Source organism: Syngnathoides biaculeatus, chromosome 11 (genome assembly GCF_019802595.1).
Source record: "Syngnathoides biaculeatus isolate LvHL_M chromosome 11, ASM1980259v1, whole genome shotgun sequence".
NCBI lineage: Eukaryota > Metazoa > Chordata > Actinopteri > Syngnathiformes > Syngnathidae > Syngnathoides > Syngnathoides biaculeatus.
Genome location: NC_084650.1, coordinates 29,888,613 through 29,906,040, shown reverse-complemented (window position 1 = coordinate 29,906,040; position 17,428 = coordinate 29,888,613). Strand labels below are relative to the sequence as shown.

Here is a 17,428-nt window from a genome sequence, read left to right as displayed (position 1 = left end):
CTTCAAGAGCTTCACACATCATTTCTCTCAGTCAGTCTTTGTCACTCTGTTATTTTCATCTTGAGTTTAATTAATTTAAATTATAGCTTTGAGGTGACAAAATCTACCTTTTATATTTTACTATATTTTATTTTCGAGGACTGGGATGGAACAGTTGGTGGAAGGTGTCTGGTGTTCTATGTGACAGAAGAGTCTCCGCTAGGATGAAGGGCAAAGTTTACAAAACAGTCGTGAGGCTGGCCATGATGTATGGATTAGAGACGGTGGCTCTGAAGAAACAACAGGAAGCAGAACTAGAGGTAGCAGAAATGAAGATGTTGAAGTTCTCGCTTGGAGTGAGCAGGTTGGATAGGATTACAAATGAGCTCATTAGAGGGACAGCCAAAGTTGGATGTTTTGGAGACAAGAGCAGACTTAGATGGTTTGGACATGTTCAGAGGCTTGAGACTGAGTATATTTGTAGAAGGGTGCTGAGGATGGAGCTGCCAGGCAAAAGAGTGAGAGGAAGACCAAAGAAAAGGTTGATGGATGTTGTGAGGGAGGACATGAGGACAGCGGGTGTTAGAAAAGAAGATGTACGAAATGGGCTTAGATAGAAAAATATGAGATGTGGTGACCCCTAATGGGACAAGCCGAAAGAAAATGAAGAAGATCATATCATATGTTTGATGGATTCATAAGGGTGCTGTTTAACTTTGCTCCTTATTGTTACAAGATGGGAGAACCACATGTAAAGCAAATGTAAAGGTTAAAACAAAATTATAAACAATGATTGGGAAGTCTTCTCCATGTAAAAGATTGTTGGTACCTGCATCCATCCATTCTCTAAACTATCTGACAGAGGCCATGCATGTTAAACCAGGACAGATGGTGACGGGCATCTGGTTTGCAGCCTTAGCTCGCACACATATCTGCCAAATCCTCTCACGATTGACACTAAAGTAACCATTGACAGGTAAGCTGGGGGGATGAAGCCATGCGATGACCAATTGAATGTCATGATTTTGTAGTTAATGACTGCTTTTAATCCATTTATTGAGAAGTATCTATGTGCTTGGTGAATTACAGACTGATGAGAATGTGGTGGTGTTTTATTTGCAGGTCCTGTACACTTCAAAATTCAGTAATTTGGTGCTGCCAACTTAAAATAAAATTATACTATGTCCTAACTTGTAACTTTCGATACCGATGGACTTAAGAGTTATTTGTGTTGTCTGTATGATGCATGCATGCATAATGAGCAGCAGTAAAGCACCCCAAGCCTGCACATGCCACAATAATGTTCGTGTGGTCATGTCTCTGTAGAATGAGATCAGGCGAACTACAAATGGAAAGGTGTCGGCAGACAGGCTTCACATAATGATAGAAATTTGCTTGTTGTCCTTGGTTTTCACTTTCCTTAAAATTTTATATCCTTGTCCTTGGCACTACTTACAGTATTGTTCAATTAAGCCGCAGAGCTGATTTTGGTCAAATCTAAGCATACAGTATTTGTGATAAGACTTTTACTGACGTTTCCATCAGCCAGTCCAATCCAGTTCAGCTTCTTACAGTAGCGATAGGAATAGTAAATCCTGATCTGGATTGTGCAGGCCAGATGGCTATTGCTGTGTCATCTATGTAAAGTGTGTTATCATGCCTGTGAAATACAGTGATTGTATGGTGATAATACATTCAAAAATTCTTGTAATGATGGGAGGTCCAGTTCTTTTGAGAGAACTGTCTTTTTTAGATTGGCTCACTGTCTCACTTTGACTCCCAAATGGCTCTCCAGATTGTTTTACTTACATTATTGCTTGGTAGTTATTTAAATTGAAATGAATGTAAAAGGAGAAAGTGTTAGAGAAAATGGATAGATGGACAACAAAATCAGTGCAAAACACATAACAAAATATCACATGCGTTCAAACACTCGCAATGATTTCAAAGCAAACTCAACAAGTGGAGGATGCTTTACATATTTTATTGAACACAAAAAGACGCAAGCGTGAATAAATACACATAACTAAAGGGGATGTGACAAAAGCCACGGTTTGTGAAAATGACTACTACAACTAAGGCAGGTGGAGAAAGCACCATAGGAGAAAGGCATCAATAATAATTAGCAATGCTAAATAAAAAGAAAAATAAAAACCTACTCCAGGAACCAGCAAATAAGAGAGCACACACTAAACAAACAGAAGCCTATAAAAAGCTATAATACAAGGGACAAAGAATCACAGTAGTACTTACTTACGAGAAGACTAGCAAACATATGGGGAAAAAACATGAGACTCGTGGTGGGCAAGTGAAGCCTCATTAAGCAAAGAAGGTTTCCTAACCATTGTGCCGAAAAAAGATTCAAGACTTCAATTGATATCTGGTGGACAACTGAAGCCATAGCAACCTCTAAAGAGCACGTCTGAAGCACTTGCACTTCCCCTGACAGCAATAAATGTTCAGAAACTTCTGTATGGTCCTTCATCTGTTTTGTTCATTCACACCAAATAATATCATCATTACAATAAAATATGCTGATGCTCTGTCCCATACCCAAAAACACATTCCAGATTAACCCAAAGAATAAATGAAACCCTTGGTATCATTTGCCCATCACAGTGAGAAACTCAAAATGTTGTGGTAATTGCAAAACCAATCACTCCGCATCTTCCTCCCAAGTGTCCTACAACTAAATGCCCTGATGATGATAGCCTTCAAGTGGGAAGGAACAGAATCTGCCCATCACACTCCCATAAATAAAAACAAACATAAAAATATCCACACATCCATCCATTTTTGAAACTGCTTATCCTCACTACGGTCCTAGGTATGATGGCTGCTATCCCAGCTCACTGTGGACAGGTGGTGGGCTACACCCTGAACTGGTTGCCAGCCACTTGCAGAGCACTTATAAACAAATCAAACCATTCACATTCACATCCATACCTTTGGAGAATTTAGAGTCTTCCATTAACCTAAAGTATATGTTTTTGGGATGGGAAAACTGAAAACCTGAGTACCCGGAGAAAAACCCTGCAGGCATGGGGAAACTCCACACAGGTGAGACTAGATTTGAACCTGGCTCCCCAGAAATGTCAGGCAGGTGTGCAAAGTCGACGTGCCACTGATCCAGTTTCTCAGTTGGAAATTATTGGTCCTATGTGACAGAAGTGACTGACATTGCGATAAAACACATTACCAGCATCAGCAACAACAGTTGGAGCAAACACACTGGCATCTTTCTTAATATCGGAGTCTAAATTGGGCCTTTATTCTTCTCATTGCATGGATGGGTCTCTTGTTTGAGGAGGCAGCTTGATAATGTACTTTTTCTTGCAGACTTTAGACTGGCTTTACAGTCAAAGTTTAAATGTGCCCTGATTTTACTCAGTCCCGCTGTAGCTTTTTTTTTTTTTTTTTTTTTTAAACCATTCCGTCACTCCTCCCTCTGCTTCACACGGTCAGAGAGAAATGAGGCCACACATCAGGCTCCCTCTACAGCGAAGGACAAATGTGACTCCTGATCGTTCACTTAAAACATTAGTATCTTAGAGCCGGTTTGTTTATGAAACAGGTCATCAATTTGAGTGAAATCTTCATTGTCAGGGAATTCTAGTATTTACAGTAACTATCAAATGAGTAGAAAAGACATAATCACACATGTTAACATACTGTATGCTTACCTTTTTGCTATACCTTAGCTTTGGACGTTGCAGTAGACAACTCTGCAGTCTTTTTTTTTTTTTTTTTTTTTTGCTGCATTGCTTTTTCATGAGTCCCCCAGTCTCCTTCAGTGAGTAAATACAGGAGACCCTCATTTTCCTTCTTAATAGTTGTTCATAGTCTCAAAGTCTCTTTATTTTTATTTATTTATTTTTTACATATATGATTTGCACAAATTTTGGCGAGACCTACAGTATTTTCAAATGGACACACACCACATCAACATTTTTTTTTATGTAAAATGGAAAAAAAACTTGCCGTAGAAAGTTTGTGTACAGGATCTGACCTCCCAAAAACTAATTTGAAAAGACATTTTTCCAAAGACTAAACCTTTAATTATGCATTCACATTGTTGAATAATCAACTGGGTAAATTTTCAAGAGAACAAATACCCTACTCCTTTATATTAAGGTCCATCAACCAGAAGTAGCTCCACTCTGTCTGTTTCTACCCCAGTGGACTGGACATCACATAACCCTCATTTTGACCATTCATAAAGTCAGGGAAAGCTTCCCGTCACATGTAGATCACTTGCTAATCTGAGCTGGGCCAGCCCCCGTAATGTTACAGATAGCCCCAGCTGCCCATGTCATCTCGTTTCCCTTGACTGTTCCTCTGAAGTCTGCTGAGCCTATAGGGAGGGGGAGTTTAATCTGGCAGCTGCCCCTGTTGTTGTGGTTACAGCATTGTCATCTGATCAGCGATTTATCGATGTTGCTGTATCTTAAACTCAGGTGGTATTTATAAACCCCCTACAGCTCTGCCCTTCATTCATAGTGAAAATGATAGTGTGCGTGGTGTTCATGTCGGGAACTGGGATTCCTGAACAAACATTGACTGCTTTGTCTCCTGAAATATTTATCTGGCATCAATGAATAATATCCAGATCTTCAAAAGATTTCAGGAGATAAAAAGTTATATTTGAGGTTTGTTGGATTTGGAGAACCAAAAGAGCCCAAATAGTTTTAACCTGAAACTATAGTCAATTAATTTTACTCATTGCATCAGTCCGACTAGTCACATGCTGCCCTCTCCAGTCCTGTATTGGTATTGTTATTGAGTGAATTGTGTGGCAGCCTCATTTTTGACTAGATCTCGTGTGCCCTTGTTGAAATTGATTGAATGACAGTCAATCACTCACAGTCATTAGTGTCTCTTACATTAGATTGGACTCTCAGCATTCAGAATTGCTTCTAATTTGTATGTAGTTGTCTTCAACTACATCTTTTTGTACATTGTAATTTAAATTTGAAACTGGGCTGCAGATCACAATAGATCTGTATATTAGTCTACAATCTTTTTGGTATATTTTGTGGATGTTTTTTGAACATGCTCGCACCACTGACTTGTTATGGTTGACTATAAGGTTATCATTGTCCCTGTCATGACTGTCGTTGGGTGCATTTCATCATGCCCGTGTTGACGGCCCTGACAGCAATCATTTTCCACTCCCACCGTTTTAGCCTGACCTGAGGTAACACATTACCACCTCTGATGTCATAAATCTTGGGAATGTTTTGCTCTTTAACCCATTTGAGCTGCTCTTGCTCTGTTGGTAGATGGTTCAAATCCCCAACTGTCCACTGTCAAAGTGTCTTTGGGCAAGACACTGAACCCTAAATTGCTCTCAGTGGGCCTGGTAGCACCTTGTATGGAAGCAGCTTCTAATTGGTCTATGAATGAGTGAATGTGACCCTCTGTAAAGTGCTTTGGGCACTGTGATGATGTAGCCTAAGCGCTACATAAGTGCGCCTAAATTTATCATTTACCTAACTATCTACATTTGTAGGCTTATTCTTCAAATATGAACTACAGCACAAACCCCAACCTTGTTTGGTCTATTGTTTCATACACAGTTAAACTGATGTTTGAGAGTGTTTAGAACCTTTGAATATTCCACAACACAGACAAGTTAAGAGACTAGCATATGTCCATTGCTAGGCCCACAGGGTACCTTCTCAAAAATATGTGGCCCCTTGAGACTGTAGTTCCTCTCTGATGTCTGTTGGCTGACACAAGCAATAATCCTCAAATATGGGCTGCATGAAAACCTATTACGACACGAGCCGGCATTGACCCTTCTTCCAGAGGCTTCCCCTCCAGAGGTGTTTCCTCTTGCTTTCCAAATCCTGCCATTATTTGTTTGGTTTGTTCTCACATATTTTGTCTAAATAGCCACCTTGCTTGTTTTCAGAATGCAGGAAGGCCGATTCTTGTTGATGAGCTGTAGCAGAACTGCAGCTAATAAAATCAGTGCAGAGAAAAGGCACACTTTGCACTCAGGGAATACTAAGGGTTGCTTCCACTTTGGCCTCGGTGGCTTAGAACATTATCTACGCTGATTGGGATCCAATGAAACACTTTGGTTATTTGCAGTGGGAGATTACTTCCTTCCATAAATCTCTTCTCGGGCTGGATATTGATTATAGCCTAATATAACGACGGGAAGTTTTTGAACTTTACTATTTCAGTGCAAGATATTTCAAGTGGAAATGGTCTAAAAAGCATGAGCAAAGAAAATTCACACTCAAGCCTGATGTCACTTCTGTTGGCAAATTATTCCATTTGCCAAATGCTACTTCACCATGTTTGGTTTGGACTCTGTGCGCCACTATTTAATTGAATCTGTCAATCTCAGAACCCTACTGGGTTTATATTTCATTAGCTTTCCTTTCATATATTCAGGACCTAAACCATTTAGTGATTTATAGACCAGTATCAGAACTTTAAAGTCTATTCTAAAACTGACGAGAAGCCAGTGTAAAACTTTAGTTTGTGTAATATGCTCTGACCTCTTTGTTCTGTTCGGAACCTGAGCTGCAGCATTCTGAATGAGCAACAGCTATTTAATGCTCTTTTTAGGAAGTCCAGTCAGAAGACCAATACAATAGAATGCATTTAAATTTGAATGTCATTATACCACTGTACAAGATCGGAGAACTTCTCTTTATTAGTGAATATATATATATATATATATATATATATATATATATATATATATATATATATATATATATATAAAAGCAAGGTAAAAATAAATAAAAATAGGGCGGCACGGTGGATCAGCTGGTAAAGCGTTGGCCTCACAGTTCTGAGGGCCTGGGTTATTTATTTTCCCGGCCCCACCTGTGTGGAGTTTGCATGTTCTCCTCGTGCCTGTGTGGGTTTTCTCCGGGCATTCCGGTGTCCTCCCACATCCCAAAAACATGCAACATTAATTGGACACTCTAAATTGCCCCTAGGTGTGATTGTGAGTGTGGCTGTTTGTCTCTATGTGCCCTGGAATTGGCTGGCAACCAGTTCAGGGTGTTCCCTGCCTTCTGCCCGTTGAGAGGTGGGATAGGCTCAAACACTCCCAGCGTCCCTCGTGAGGATACGCGGCAAAGAAAATGGATGGTTGGATGGATGAGAGTTCAGGGTGGTTATGGCTCTCGGAAAAAAAAATTCTTCAGTCTTTTGGTCCTTGCTTTTGTGCATCTCTACTGCCTTCCAGATAGCAGGAGCTCAATCAATTGAAAACCGGGGTGTATAGTGTCCTTAATAATCTTCAGAGCTCTGCTGAGGGACCGAGAGGAGCATGTCTGCCATGGAAGGCAGAGGCCAGCCAACAATCTTTTCTGCTGCTTTGATTGTCCTCTGAAGGCTTGCTCAGTCTGGCTCCATGGAGCTTCCGTACCAGATGGAGACACAGTACGTCAGGGGGCTCTCGATGGATGAGCAGTAGAAGGCCACATGCAACTTTGTCCAGGTTTTTTTTCCTGAGGACTCTCAGGAAGTGGAGACGCTGTTAACCCTCCTTGATGATGGCTGAGATGTTCTCTGTCCAGGATAAGTCCTCAGACATCACGACTCCCAGGAACCTGAATGTGCAGGCATTCTCCACACACTCGCCGTTAATGAAGAGTGGACCCAGTTCAGTTCTGTTCATCCTGAGGTCCACAGTGATCTCCTTTGGTTTTTTTTTTTTTTTGTATTTTTTTTAGTGTTGAGAGTCAAGCATCCGGTGTAAAAACTGTGCCAAACAAATATGAGCATTCATCTGAGATGTCACACTGTGGCGACCCCTAACGGGACAAGCCGAAAGAAACTTACTTACTTTTTAGAGTCAGATTGTTATCTGAGCACCAGTTGTGAGCTTCTGGATATAGTCTCTATAAGCTGCCTTGTCTCCCTTCGAGATGAACTTGACCACTATTGTTTCATCAGTGAACTTGATGATGATATTGTTGTAGACTGTAGTCAAGTGTAGTTGAGGTAAAAACACGCATGTGTTTCTCCTATTCTGATTGACACAAGCAAGCCTTCACTCTGGATATGTTCTTCAGATGGTACAAGGCAGTTTTTGTAACTGATTGGATATGATGATAGACTCGTAGGAATCTATCATAACACCAAAGTTTTGGACTTTGATATTTAAAGAGAGTAACTGTAGATTTTTACTAACAGGAATCCTCTTTTCTTTATCACCAAAACAGTAGTCTAAATTTTGATTGATTTTAATGCTAAAACATTTTGGCTCATCCAGTTATTTATCTGTTTTAGACAGCAACAAAACACCTCAATTGAACTGCAGTCTTCTGGAGACACTGACATAAAACTGTGCCATCTGCAAAGGTATGAATTTGACCCAAGGGTAGGATATACTGAACAGGAGGGGTCCAAGAACTGATCCTCAAAGGACCCCGTAGGTCATTGCCATTCAATGGAATTAAACACTTCCCGTGGTTTCAAAGTAACTCCTTTCCTGCAGGTAGGACAATAGCCAATCAAGCACTTGTTCCATTTTGTCCTACCCATATTTCCAACCTATTGTTTTAAAAACCACAACGATGGCCAAGAAGAGCAGAATTGACACCTTTCCTGAATCACAATTCAACCTCATATAATTAAGCACTTTGATAAGAGCAGACTCTGTCCCATGATGAGTTCGGAAATTTATCAAAAAGTCCATTGTGCAATAGACTGTCCAGCCAGTACAATATAGAAAATGGATGTATCGAAGATAACTCCAAATGGCTCTCTGTACTTGTTACATTGCTTCATACAGTTCATAATACAGCAAAGCAAAACAGTTATTTGTATAGCGCATTTCAATACTCAATGCGCTTTACATTACTATTCAAATACATATATAAAAACATTTGAAAAAGTAAAATTAAAACTGCTTTTAGTGTAAGAAATACCACTGAAAAGTGGAAGTACTTTAAAACACGAAAAAAAAACTAAAAATTTGAAAACAATACAGTAGATAATTTGACACTTTGTTGAAACTATTCGCAAACCCAATAAGTGAAAGCAGAAAGGTTGAGGATTAAAAGGAGTTAAGTAGCAGTAACGGCACCTGCAACTGGTGCAATGCAGTACCTGGTAGGGGAAGACACTGTCGAGCACCGAGGGCTCATTCACAACATGGAGAAAAATCAATCACATCCCTGGCTAGCAGCTTTCCTGCTGAAGTCGCTCGGTGCACAGACGTCATGACAGCTCACTCCTTTCATACATCCTTAAGGGACATCAATTCCATCCATCCATTCATCCATTTTTCGAGCCGCTTATCCTCACAAGAACGCAGCAGTGCTGGAGCCTCTCCCAGCTATCATCGGGCAGGAGGCAGGCCACACTCTGAACTGGATGAGCCATCAATTGCATGATCACCCAAATTCATGGCAGTGTCTTTGATATCAAATTGATTATTTATTTATTTTATTTTTTCTATTTTGTCGTCCACACGATTGGTCACCTAAACTGCTCCCTTTGCACAATTGACATTAACACACTTATCTCTATAGATTTTACATCTTGCGTGTCTTATAAGGAATGGTTCTTTTAAACAGAAATTTCTCTTGTTCTTTGTTCTTGTTGCTGTGTTGTTCCTTGTTCTTTGTTCTACGTCGTACCAGGGCAGCACCGACTGCCAGAGAAAAATTCCTTGTATGTTTTTACACACTTGGCCATTAAATATGATTCTGATTCCATTATCTTCTTCTTTTCCTTTCGGGTTGTCCCATTAGGGTTGCCACACCGTGTCATATTTTTCCATCTAAGCCTATTTCCTGCATCTTCCTTCCTCTCTAACACCCTACTGCTCTCATGTCTTCCCTCACAACATCCATCAACCTTCTCTTTGGTCTTCCTCTTGCTATTTTTCCTGTTAGCTCCATCCTCACCACTCTTCTACCAATATACTCACTCTCATGCCTCTAGACATGTCCAAACCATCGAAGTCTGGTCTCTTGAACCTTGTCTCCAAAATATATAACTTCGGCTGTCCCTCAAATTTGCTAATTTCTAATCCTATCCAACCTGCTCACTCCTAGCGAGAACATGAACATCTTCATTTCTGCCACCTCCAGCTCTGCTTCCTGTTGTCTCTTCAGTACCACCATCTGTAACCCGTAAATCATGGCCGGTCTCAACATTGTTTTATAAACTTTGCCCTTCATCCTGGCAGAGACTCTTCTGTCACATAACACACCAGACACCTTCCGCCAGCTGTTCCAACCTGCTTGGACCCGTTTCTTCTCTGGATTGTTGACCCCAAGTATTTGAAGTCGTCAACTCTCGCTATCTCTTCTCCCTGGAGCATCACTCTTTCCACTCCACCTCTCTCATTCACACACATATATTCTGTTTTACTTCGGCTAATCTTCATTGGTCTCCTTTGCAGTGCATGCCTCCATCTTTCTAATCCACCTGCTCCCTGCTTTCACTGCATATCACGATATCATCTGCGAACATCATGGTCCAAGGGGATTCCAGTCTAACCTCACCTGTCAGCCTATCCGTTCCCACAGCAATCAGGAAGGGGCTCAGAGCTGATCCCTGATGCAGTCCCACCTCCACCTTAAATTCCTCTGTCACACCTATGGCACACCTCACCATTTTTCTACTGCTGTCATAAATGTCCTGTTCTATTCTAACATATTTCTCCGGCACACCAGACTTATGCATGCAATACAATATTTCCTCTCTTGGTACTCTTTCATGGGCTTCCTCTGGATCCACAAAGACACAATGTAGCTCCTTCTGACCTTCTTTGTACTTTTCTACTAGCATCCTCACGGCAACTAATGAATCTGTGATACTTTTTCTAGGCATGAAACCATATTGTTGCTTACAGGTACTTCTGTCCTGAGTCTAGCCTCCATTACCCTTTCCCAGTCACTGATTTGACGGGCGCGGTCGTGCTCGCGCGCCATTGAGCTCACAAATCTGCACAGTCGAGCACGAAAAGTCACACGCGTAAAATCTGTTACAAGTAGAAATACATCGATATTGAAAGACGTCGCTTATTTTGTGTAGTCTTGAACAATGCAATTGTGCACTTGTCGCACATTTTCAGTGCACATGAAAACCGATCCAACAGTGAACCACAGCCTGACTCTTTTCTTTTTTCTTTTTTTTTTTTTTTAACAGGGAGGCACACAGTCTTCTGCTAGTTTACCTGACTCTGCCCCCCTCAGGCTCTTCAAGGGGTACACTCACACCATAATTACAAACACCGCCAGTGCTTTAGTTAGGAACACACTCTGGCAATGTAGAACAAAGAGAGTTAGACATTTATTCTCGATAATGATGGTAAAAGTAAAAAAGAAGTACTGTTGCTTTAATGAATGTCAGGGTATGTGAATAATAGAAGAAAAAGTGGTGAATCTGGATGAGCTTTTCTCTTTTTTGAGTAAAAAAGGTCTGGTCTGAAGCCAAAATATAAAGTACAGGATGAGATGGTGTATAATATTTAAATTCCACCGTAGCATAGCCTGATCGTGGATGGAAGGACAGACAATGCGGTCCACAAAAAGCTAATTCTGTATTTAAAATATAGGCCGCAACGTAACATTAACCTTAAAACTGTTTGGGAGCAAAATTCAGCTTTTAACATGCATATCTAAAGATATTCTGCAATTCAGTTTTACACCAAGAACTGCTTCAATGGATGACACTGATCTGACCACAGTACATACGTCTGATGTTGCTCACAGTGGTCAAAGGGGCCGCTCACAGGCTTAGTGTGTTTGCACAAAAAAAATTAGAGGGAACGTTGGTCTTGAGATTAATTTACGTGTTTATTTCATAAACGTTGGTAACAAAAGAAGCCTCATAAACAATCAGTATTCACCCGGAAACAGGAAATGCAAGTTAACCGGACTGAGCATGTATGGAAGTTATGCCAAAAGTATATCTCCGGAGGTTCTTCACGTACTGTGAGCGCATTTCCTTCAAAATTCATCAACATCATGAGCTATATCAAAGGAAATTCAGTTACACTGAAAACATTTCTGGGTTATAACACAGGTAATGTTTCAGTATCTAACTATAATATGTATGAGATTGTGATTTACTCTGACTTGATCGAAATTCTAACATTACACTAGTCTGTCCATATATCTAAATGCGAATGGTCATTTTCGCCCGTGGTACCGCGTTATCTTGAAGTTGAAAACTTTTCCCCTCTACATGCTTTAGAAAGATAGATCATCTACTGCTATCTTTCATCAATGGATTGAGAATAGATACCGCTGTAAATTACGCTAGATGATAACATTATATCATGATGAAATAAAATGATTGGATTATGTGAATACTTAGTTTTGAAATTTAATGTCGATCGACCTCTAAAAATGTCTGTCTCAGTCTGTGCAGTGTCAATAAATTATGATTATGGTTTTAGGTAACAACTACATACTCTGATATAACAACTCAGTAAGTTACGTATTTTAAGGTCTTGAGATTCCATCCCTAATCACACCTGCAACTTTATATCTGCGGGCATGACTGGTGGACCACATCCGTAGGATTATATCTGTGGGCATGACTGACCACACCCATACATTTTTCAAAGGGGAATGAATGCTTTCCCATACCTTCTTTGTGTGGCTCATCAACTTTATTCCTCCATAGTTCCCCTTTGTTCTTAAAAATGGGGACGAGCACACTTTTCCTCCATTCTTCTGGCATCTTCTCGCCTGCGAGTATTCTATTGAATAAGTTAGTCAAAAACTCCACAGCCACCTCTCTAAATTACTTCCATAGCTCTACACGAATGTCATCAGGACCAACTGCCTTTCCATTTTTCATCCTTTGTAGTACCTTTCTAACTTCCCCCTTACTAATCATTGCCACTTCCTGGTCCTGCACACTTGGTTTTTCTACTCTTCCTTCTGTCATTTTTTTCATTCATCAACTTCTCAAAGTATTCTTTCCATCTATTTAGCACACTACTGGCACCAGTCAACATATTTCCATCTCTATCCTTCATCACCATTACCTGCTGCACATCCTTCCAATCTCCATCCTTCTGTCTGGCCATCCTCTAAAGAGCCTTTTCTCCTTCTTTCGTGTCCATCTTGGTGTTCATATGCCTCTTGTTTACCCTACCCACCACCAGTCATCCTACACACCACCATCCTATGCTATCGCGCTACACTCTCCCCTACCACTACCTTACAGTTAGTAACCTCATTCAGATTACATCGTCTGCAAAAAATATAATCCACCTGCATATCTCTACCTCCGCTCTTGTAGGTCACTCTATGTTCCTGCCTCTTCTGGAAAAAAGTGTTCACTACAGCCGTATCCATTCTTTTTGGAAAGTCAACCACAATCTGACCCTCAAAGTTCCTTTCCTGGATGTTGTACTTACCAATCACGTCTTCATCGCCCCTGTTTCCTTCACCAACATGTCCATTAGAATCTGCACCAATCACAACTCACACTAACTCTTAGATGCTCTGAACTACTACATCTAGTTCCTTCCAGAATTTCTCTTTCTAAGTCACATCCTACCTGTGGGGCATAGCCGCTAATCACATTATATAAAACACCCTCAACTTAAAATTTCACCTTTTCACTCGATCTGATATTCTTTTCACCTTCAAGACACTCTTAGCCAGCTCTTCCTTTAAAAATAACCCCTACTCCATTTCTCTTCCCATCTACTCCATGGTAAAATAATTTAAACCCTGCTCCTAAATGTCTAATCGTACTACGTTTCCAGCTGCTCTTTTGGATGCACAATATATGATCCTTTCTCCTAATCATCACGTCAACCATCTCTTGAGCTTTTCCCGTCATAGTCCCAACATTCAAAGTCCTTATACTCAGTTGAAGGCTCTGTGCATTCCTCTTCTTCTTCTGCCGATGAATCCGGTTTCATCCTTTTCTTTGTCTTCAACCCACAGTAGCTGAATTTCCACTGACACCCTGAAGGTTAGCGGTGCTGGGGACGGGCGTTGTTTCCCCTGGCCACGACCGATCCGGTATGGGATTCTTTAGATGAACGCTGATATTTCTTTGGCCCAGTTTTACGATGGATACCCTTCCTGACGCAACCTTCTGCATTTATGCAGACTTGGGACCGGCCTACAGATTGCACTGGCTTATGCCCCCATAGGGCTGCATTTATTATTACTGTATTTTTTGGACTTGAAGTCAGTTTTTTCATAGTTTGGCCATTGGTGCGACTTATTCTCCAAAGCAACTTATATATGAAATTATTCACACGTAATTATATTCACCCATCCTTTTTTCGAGTCGCGTATTGGTTATTTTCCCACTGACAACCGCAAGAGGGTGCTCTAGGCCTGTGTATCTGTTGCTTTTAACTGAGAAGGACTGAACAAAAATTCCGTTGAAGAGAATCATATTCTGCACATTATTTTAAATAACTTTATGATGTTGCTAATCAATGATGACAAAAGTAGTTACAACTTATGGTGTTAGATCAAGCTTAGTGTAGGCATTGAGACTTGCGTCTGTTTATTGTGAACGTAATTCAATTTGATTTGCCATCAAGATGGTTCTTCCCGACAAAGGCGTCTTGTATTAATTTGATCATCTTGGTTCTATGCGAAGTTGGCAAAATGTTTTTGGCAACATCGAGGACGCATGCTTTGGCATACTCCCCATCTGTGAATGTAGACACACAGCAGAACCCCCACCCCCCCATCTCCACAAAGGCTGTCCATTGTTGTTGAAAACTTCGCTGCTACTCATATTTTTCTTTTTGAGCGACCTTTGTCAAGCGTTTCCATAACTACGTAGTTATTCCGACACGATCGGCATTCGACCCGAAGCTTGTGGACTATGGCATCCTCACTAAGACAAACTGTCTCTGTATCATTTGCGTTTCCTGCTGCCCCAAGCAACGGCAACCCCACTAGGACAAATCTTCTCTGCGTCATTTGCGTTGCTCGCACGACAGAAATCACATGTACAGTATGTCATTATGAGGGCTCCGCGAACCATTATGGAACCACCAACAGAACCAGAGGTTCCCAACCCCTGGTGTGGGAGCAGCGGATGACAGATGGACGGCAAAGCTTCTGGGTGAATCCGCCATACAACTTTCCGGGAAGTCATTGGATGGCTCGACAAAGTATGGGCTTCCATGACAACCAAAACCATCCTGTCGGGAATCAGGCAGGCTTGGATAGGCTAGTTGTAACTGAAACTGACGATGAGTTTTCTGGCTGACTGTAGCGTCTTTTTCCACTGAAAATATCTTGGTGCCTTTTTGCGAGTGCAAAACAGCTATGGATCGTTGTTCTGTCTTTTTTTCTTCGTGAAAATATTCTTAAAACAGACGTGCCACCATCAATTATGTTTGAGAACTGTAATGAATGAAACATCACAAAGGGTCTTGTGCATTTCACTGAAGTTCATTGGCCCTGGCTGTCACATGATCAAGTGTTAGTTGATTCTTCTCATCTTTCTCTACACTTGTGTCCTCTTGTTCATCTTCAACACACAGTGATGAAAGTCCTCCGGATTGTCCTGGAATTCAGGATTTTTAAATTTTTATGAAAATTCCTCTGGAAAAATTGCCTAAAATTAATCGTTATTAGTTGACAACATTGAACGACCATGTGTTTGAGTTCGTTGTTTTGCTTTCACGAGCGTAGCAATGTTGAGTCACTAACACTAGTAACAGTAACGCCCTTCCCCTCGCATTCTCTCAAGACGTCGCTTATTTTGTGTGGTCTTGACATTAATTTACGCGTTTCTTTCATAAACGTTAACTAAACAAGCCCACTCCAAAACAACCGTTATTCACCCGGCAACAGGAAATGCAAGTTAACCGTACGGAGCATGTACGAAAGCGCATGTTCAGAACTGCTTCACATAATGCGAGCGCATTTACGTCGAAAGTCATCAACATCATGAGCCGTGTCAAAGGAAATTCAGTTACACCAGGGGTGCTCATTGCGTCAATCGCGAGGCAGAGTGACGGCGAAACCCCCCCCCCAAAAAAAACAGACTATCATCCACCTCGTCGCTTGATTCAGGTGTGGCCAATATGACGAGCGCATGCACATAAAGGCGCGTTCTCGCAAACTGGCCAATACGTCGAGCGCATGCACATAAAGGCGCGTTCTCGCAAGCTGGCCTATTTACGGCAGTCCCGTGGTGCGTGAAAAACCACCCACCACCCCCCACAACAATGCGTCACGGTAAATTTCTTTAGGTCATAATAAAGGTAACTGCATACTGTATTTTTTTCATATACCATCACAGCTTTTTAAATAGCATTTAGCAATTAACAATGATGCCTACAATTGTGAGTGTAAAAAGGCAAAATGTCTCACATTGAGATGAATAATAATACATTCATATTAACAACCAATGGTGCAAGTGACATGTGAATATAAACTACAGGCTGTGTTTATGTACCAAAGTAGAGGACAGTGCTCTCCAAGCTCCTCCTGTATTAATGTCTGAATCCTCACACGGTCTTTTGTAACCTCGGTAATCCAGCAAATCACCTGTGCCTATCTGAAGTCTGGTTGAGCTCTTGTGTAATGGTGCTGGATAGCCGACCCTTGTTTTCCCCTGGTGACCAAAATGACGACAGGGGTGGAAGTTATTTTTAGCCCTAGAGCACATACTGAGAGAAGAAGGGAGAGTGGTGGGAAGGAGTGCTTTCTTGTCACTCGTTGGTAATCCTCTCAGTGTTGCCAAGAGTATCATTAAAATAACAAGAGGTGTAAAGTAAGATTCAAGTTTTGTGTAACACCAGGGAGAGAGTGAAAGCATTAAAGGAAGAGTTAGTTTGGATCCGAGCAGGAAGTGTGAGAACTATCTTAAGATTCTCGCTTTCCATTTTAAACTGGGGTGGGGGAGTCTTTTTCTACTTGTTGAAGATAACCTATTCCTGTTCTTGTCCTCACAACACCTAACACGACCAGCATACAATGCACAAGGCAGAAGGGGGAGAACTCATAAAAAAACATGCAACCAGAAATAGAGGTCTCCAAAGTTATTGTCAAACCCACAAACTGACATAATGCACATTTAAATAATAAAATATTAAATATTTTGGCAAAGTTATGTTTTCGTTTTAATCGGCTCCCACCTTAAAAACATCTCATACCATTTTCTTCACACTTTTTACAAATGTCTTATAAGCCTTAACCAACATGGCATTGGTCTTGCTCTTATAGGCCTGGTTAATTTGAAAAAAAGTAGCGAAACAAAAGGCTTCTTTTAATATGTAATAAGAGAACTATGAAAATGCATTCTCTCTCCATCTCAGGGATTATTTGAGCACATTATTTGGTTGTTTTATCTTTCAGGGTATGAAAAAACAGAGGACGCTTCAGAAAGGACATCGTTAGCGGACCAAGAAGATGCTCGACTGATTTACCTTAACCAACCACAGTTTACAAAGTTTTGCAGTAACCGGGTCAGGTAAGAATACTTTCTGAGTGGACAGTTTTTGTATATG

The 17,428-nt window shown here is 40.9% G+C and overlaps 1 protein-coding gene across 6 annotated transcripts in view; it reads left to right on the top strand.

Moving 5' to 3' along the window:
- atp8a1 (ATPase phospholipid transporting 8A1) overlaps positions 1-17,428 on the top strand; it is a 180,600-nt gene that overhangs the window by 11,566 nt on the left and 151,606 nt on the right. For all 6 annotated transcript variants that reach the window (XM_061834636.1, XM_061834637.1, XM_061834630.1 and 3 more), the window contains one exon: positions 17,277-17,391. In XM_061834636.1, the coding sequence (XP_061690620.1) occupies positions 17,277-17,391 (115 nt within the window). The remainder of the gene's footprint in view (positions 1-17,276; positions 17,392-17,428) is intronic.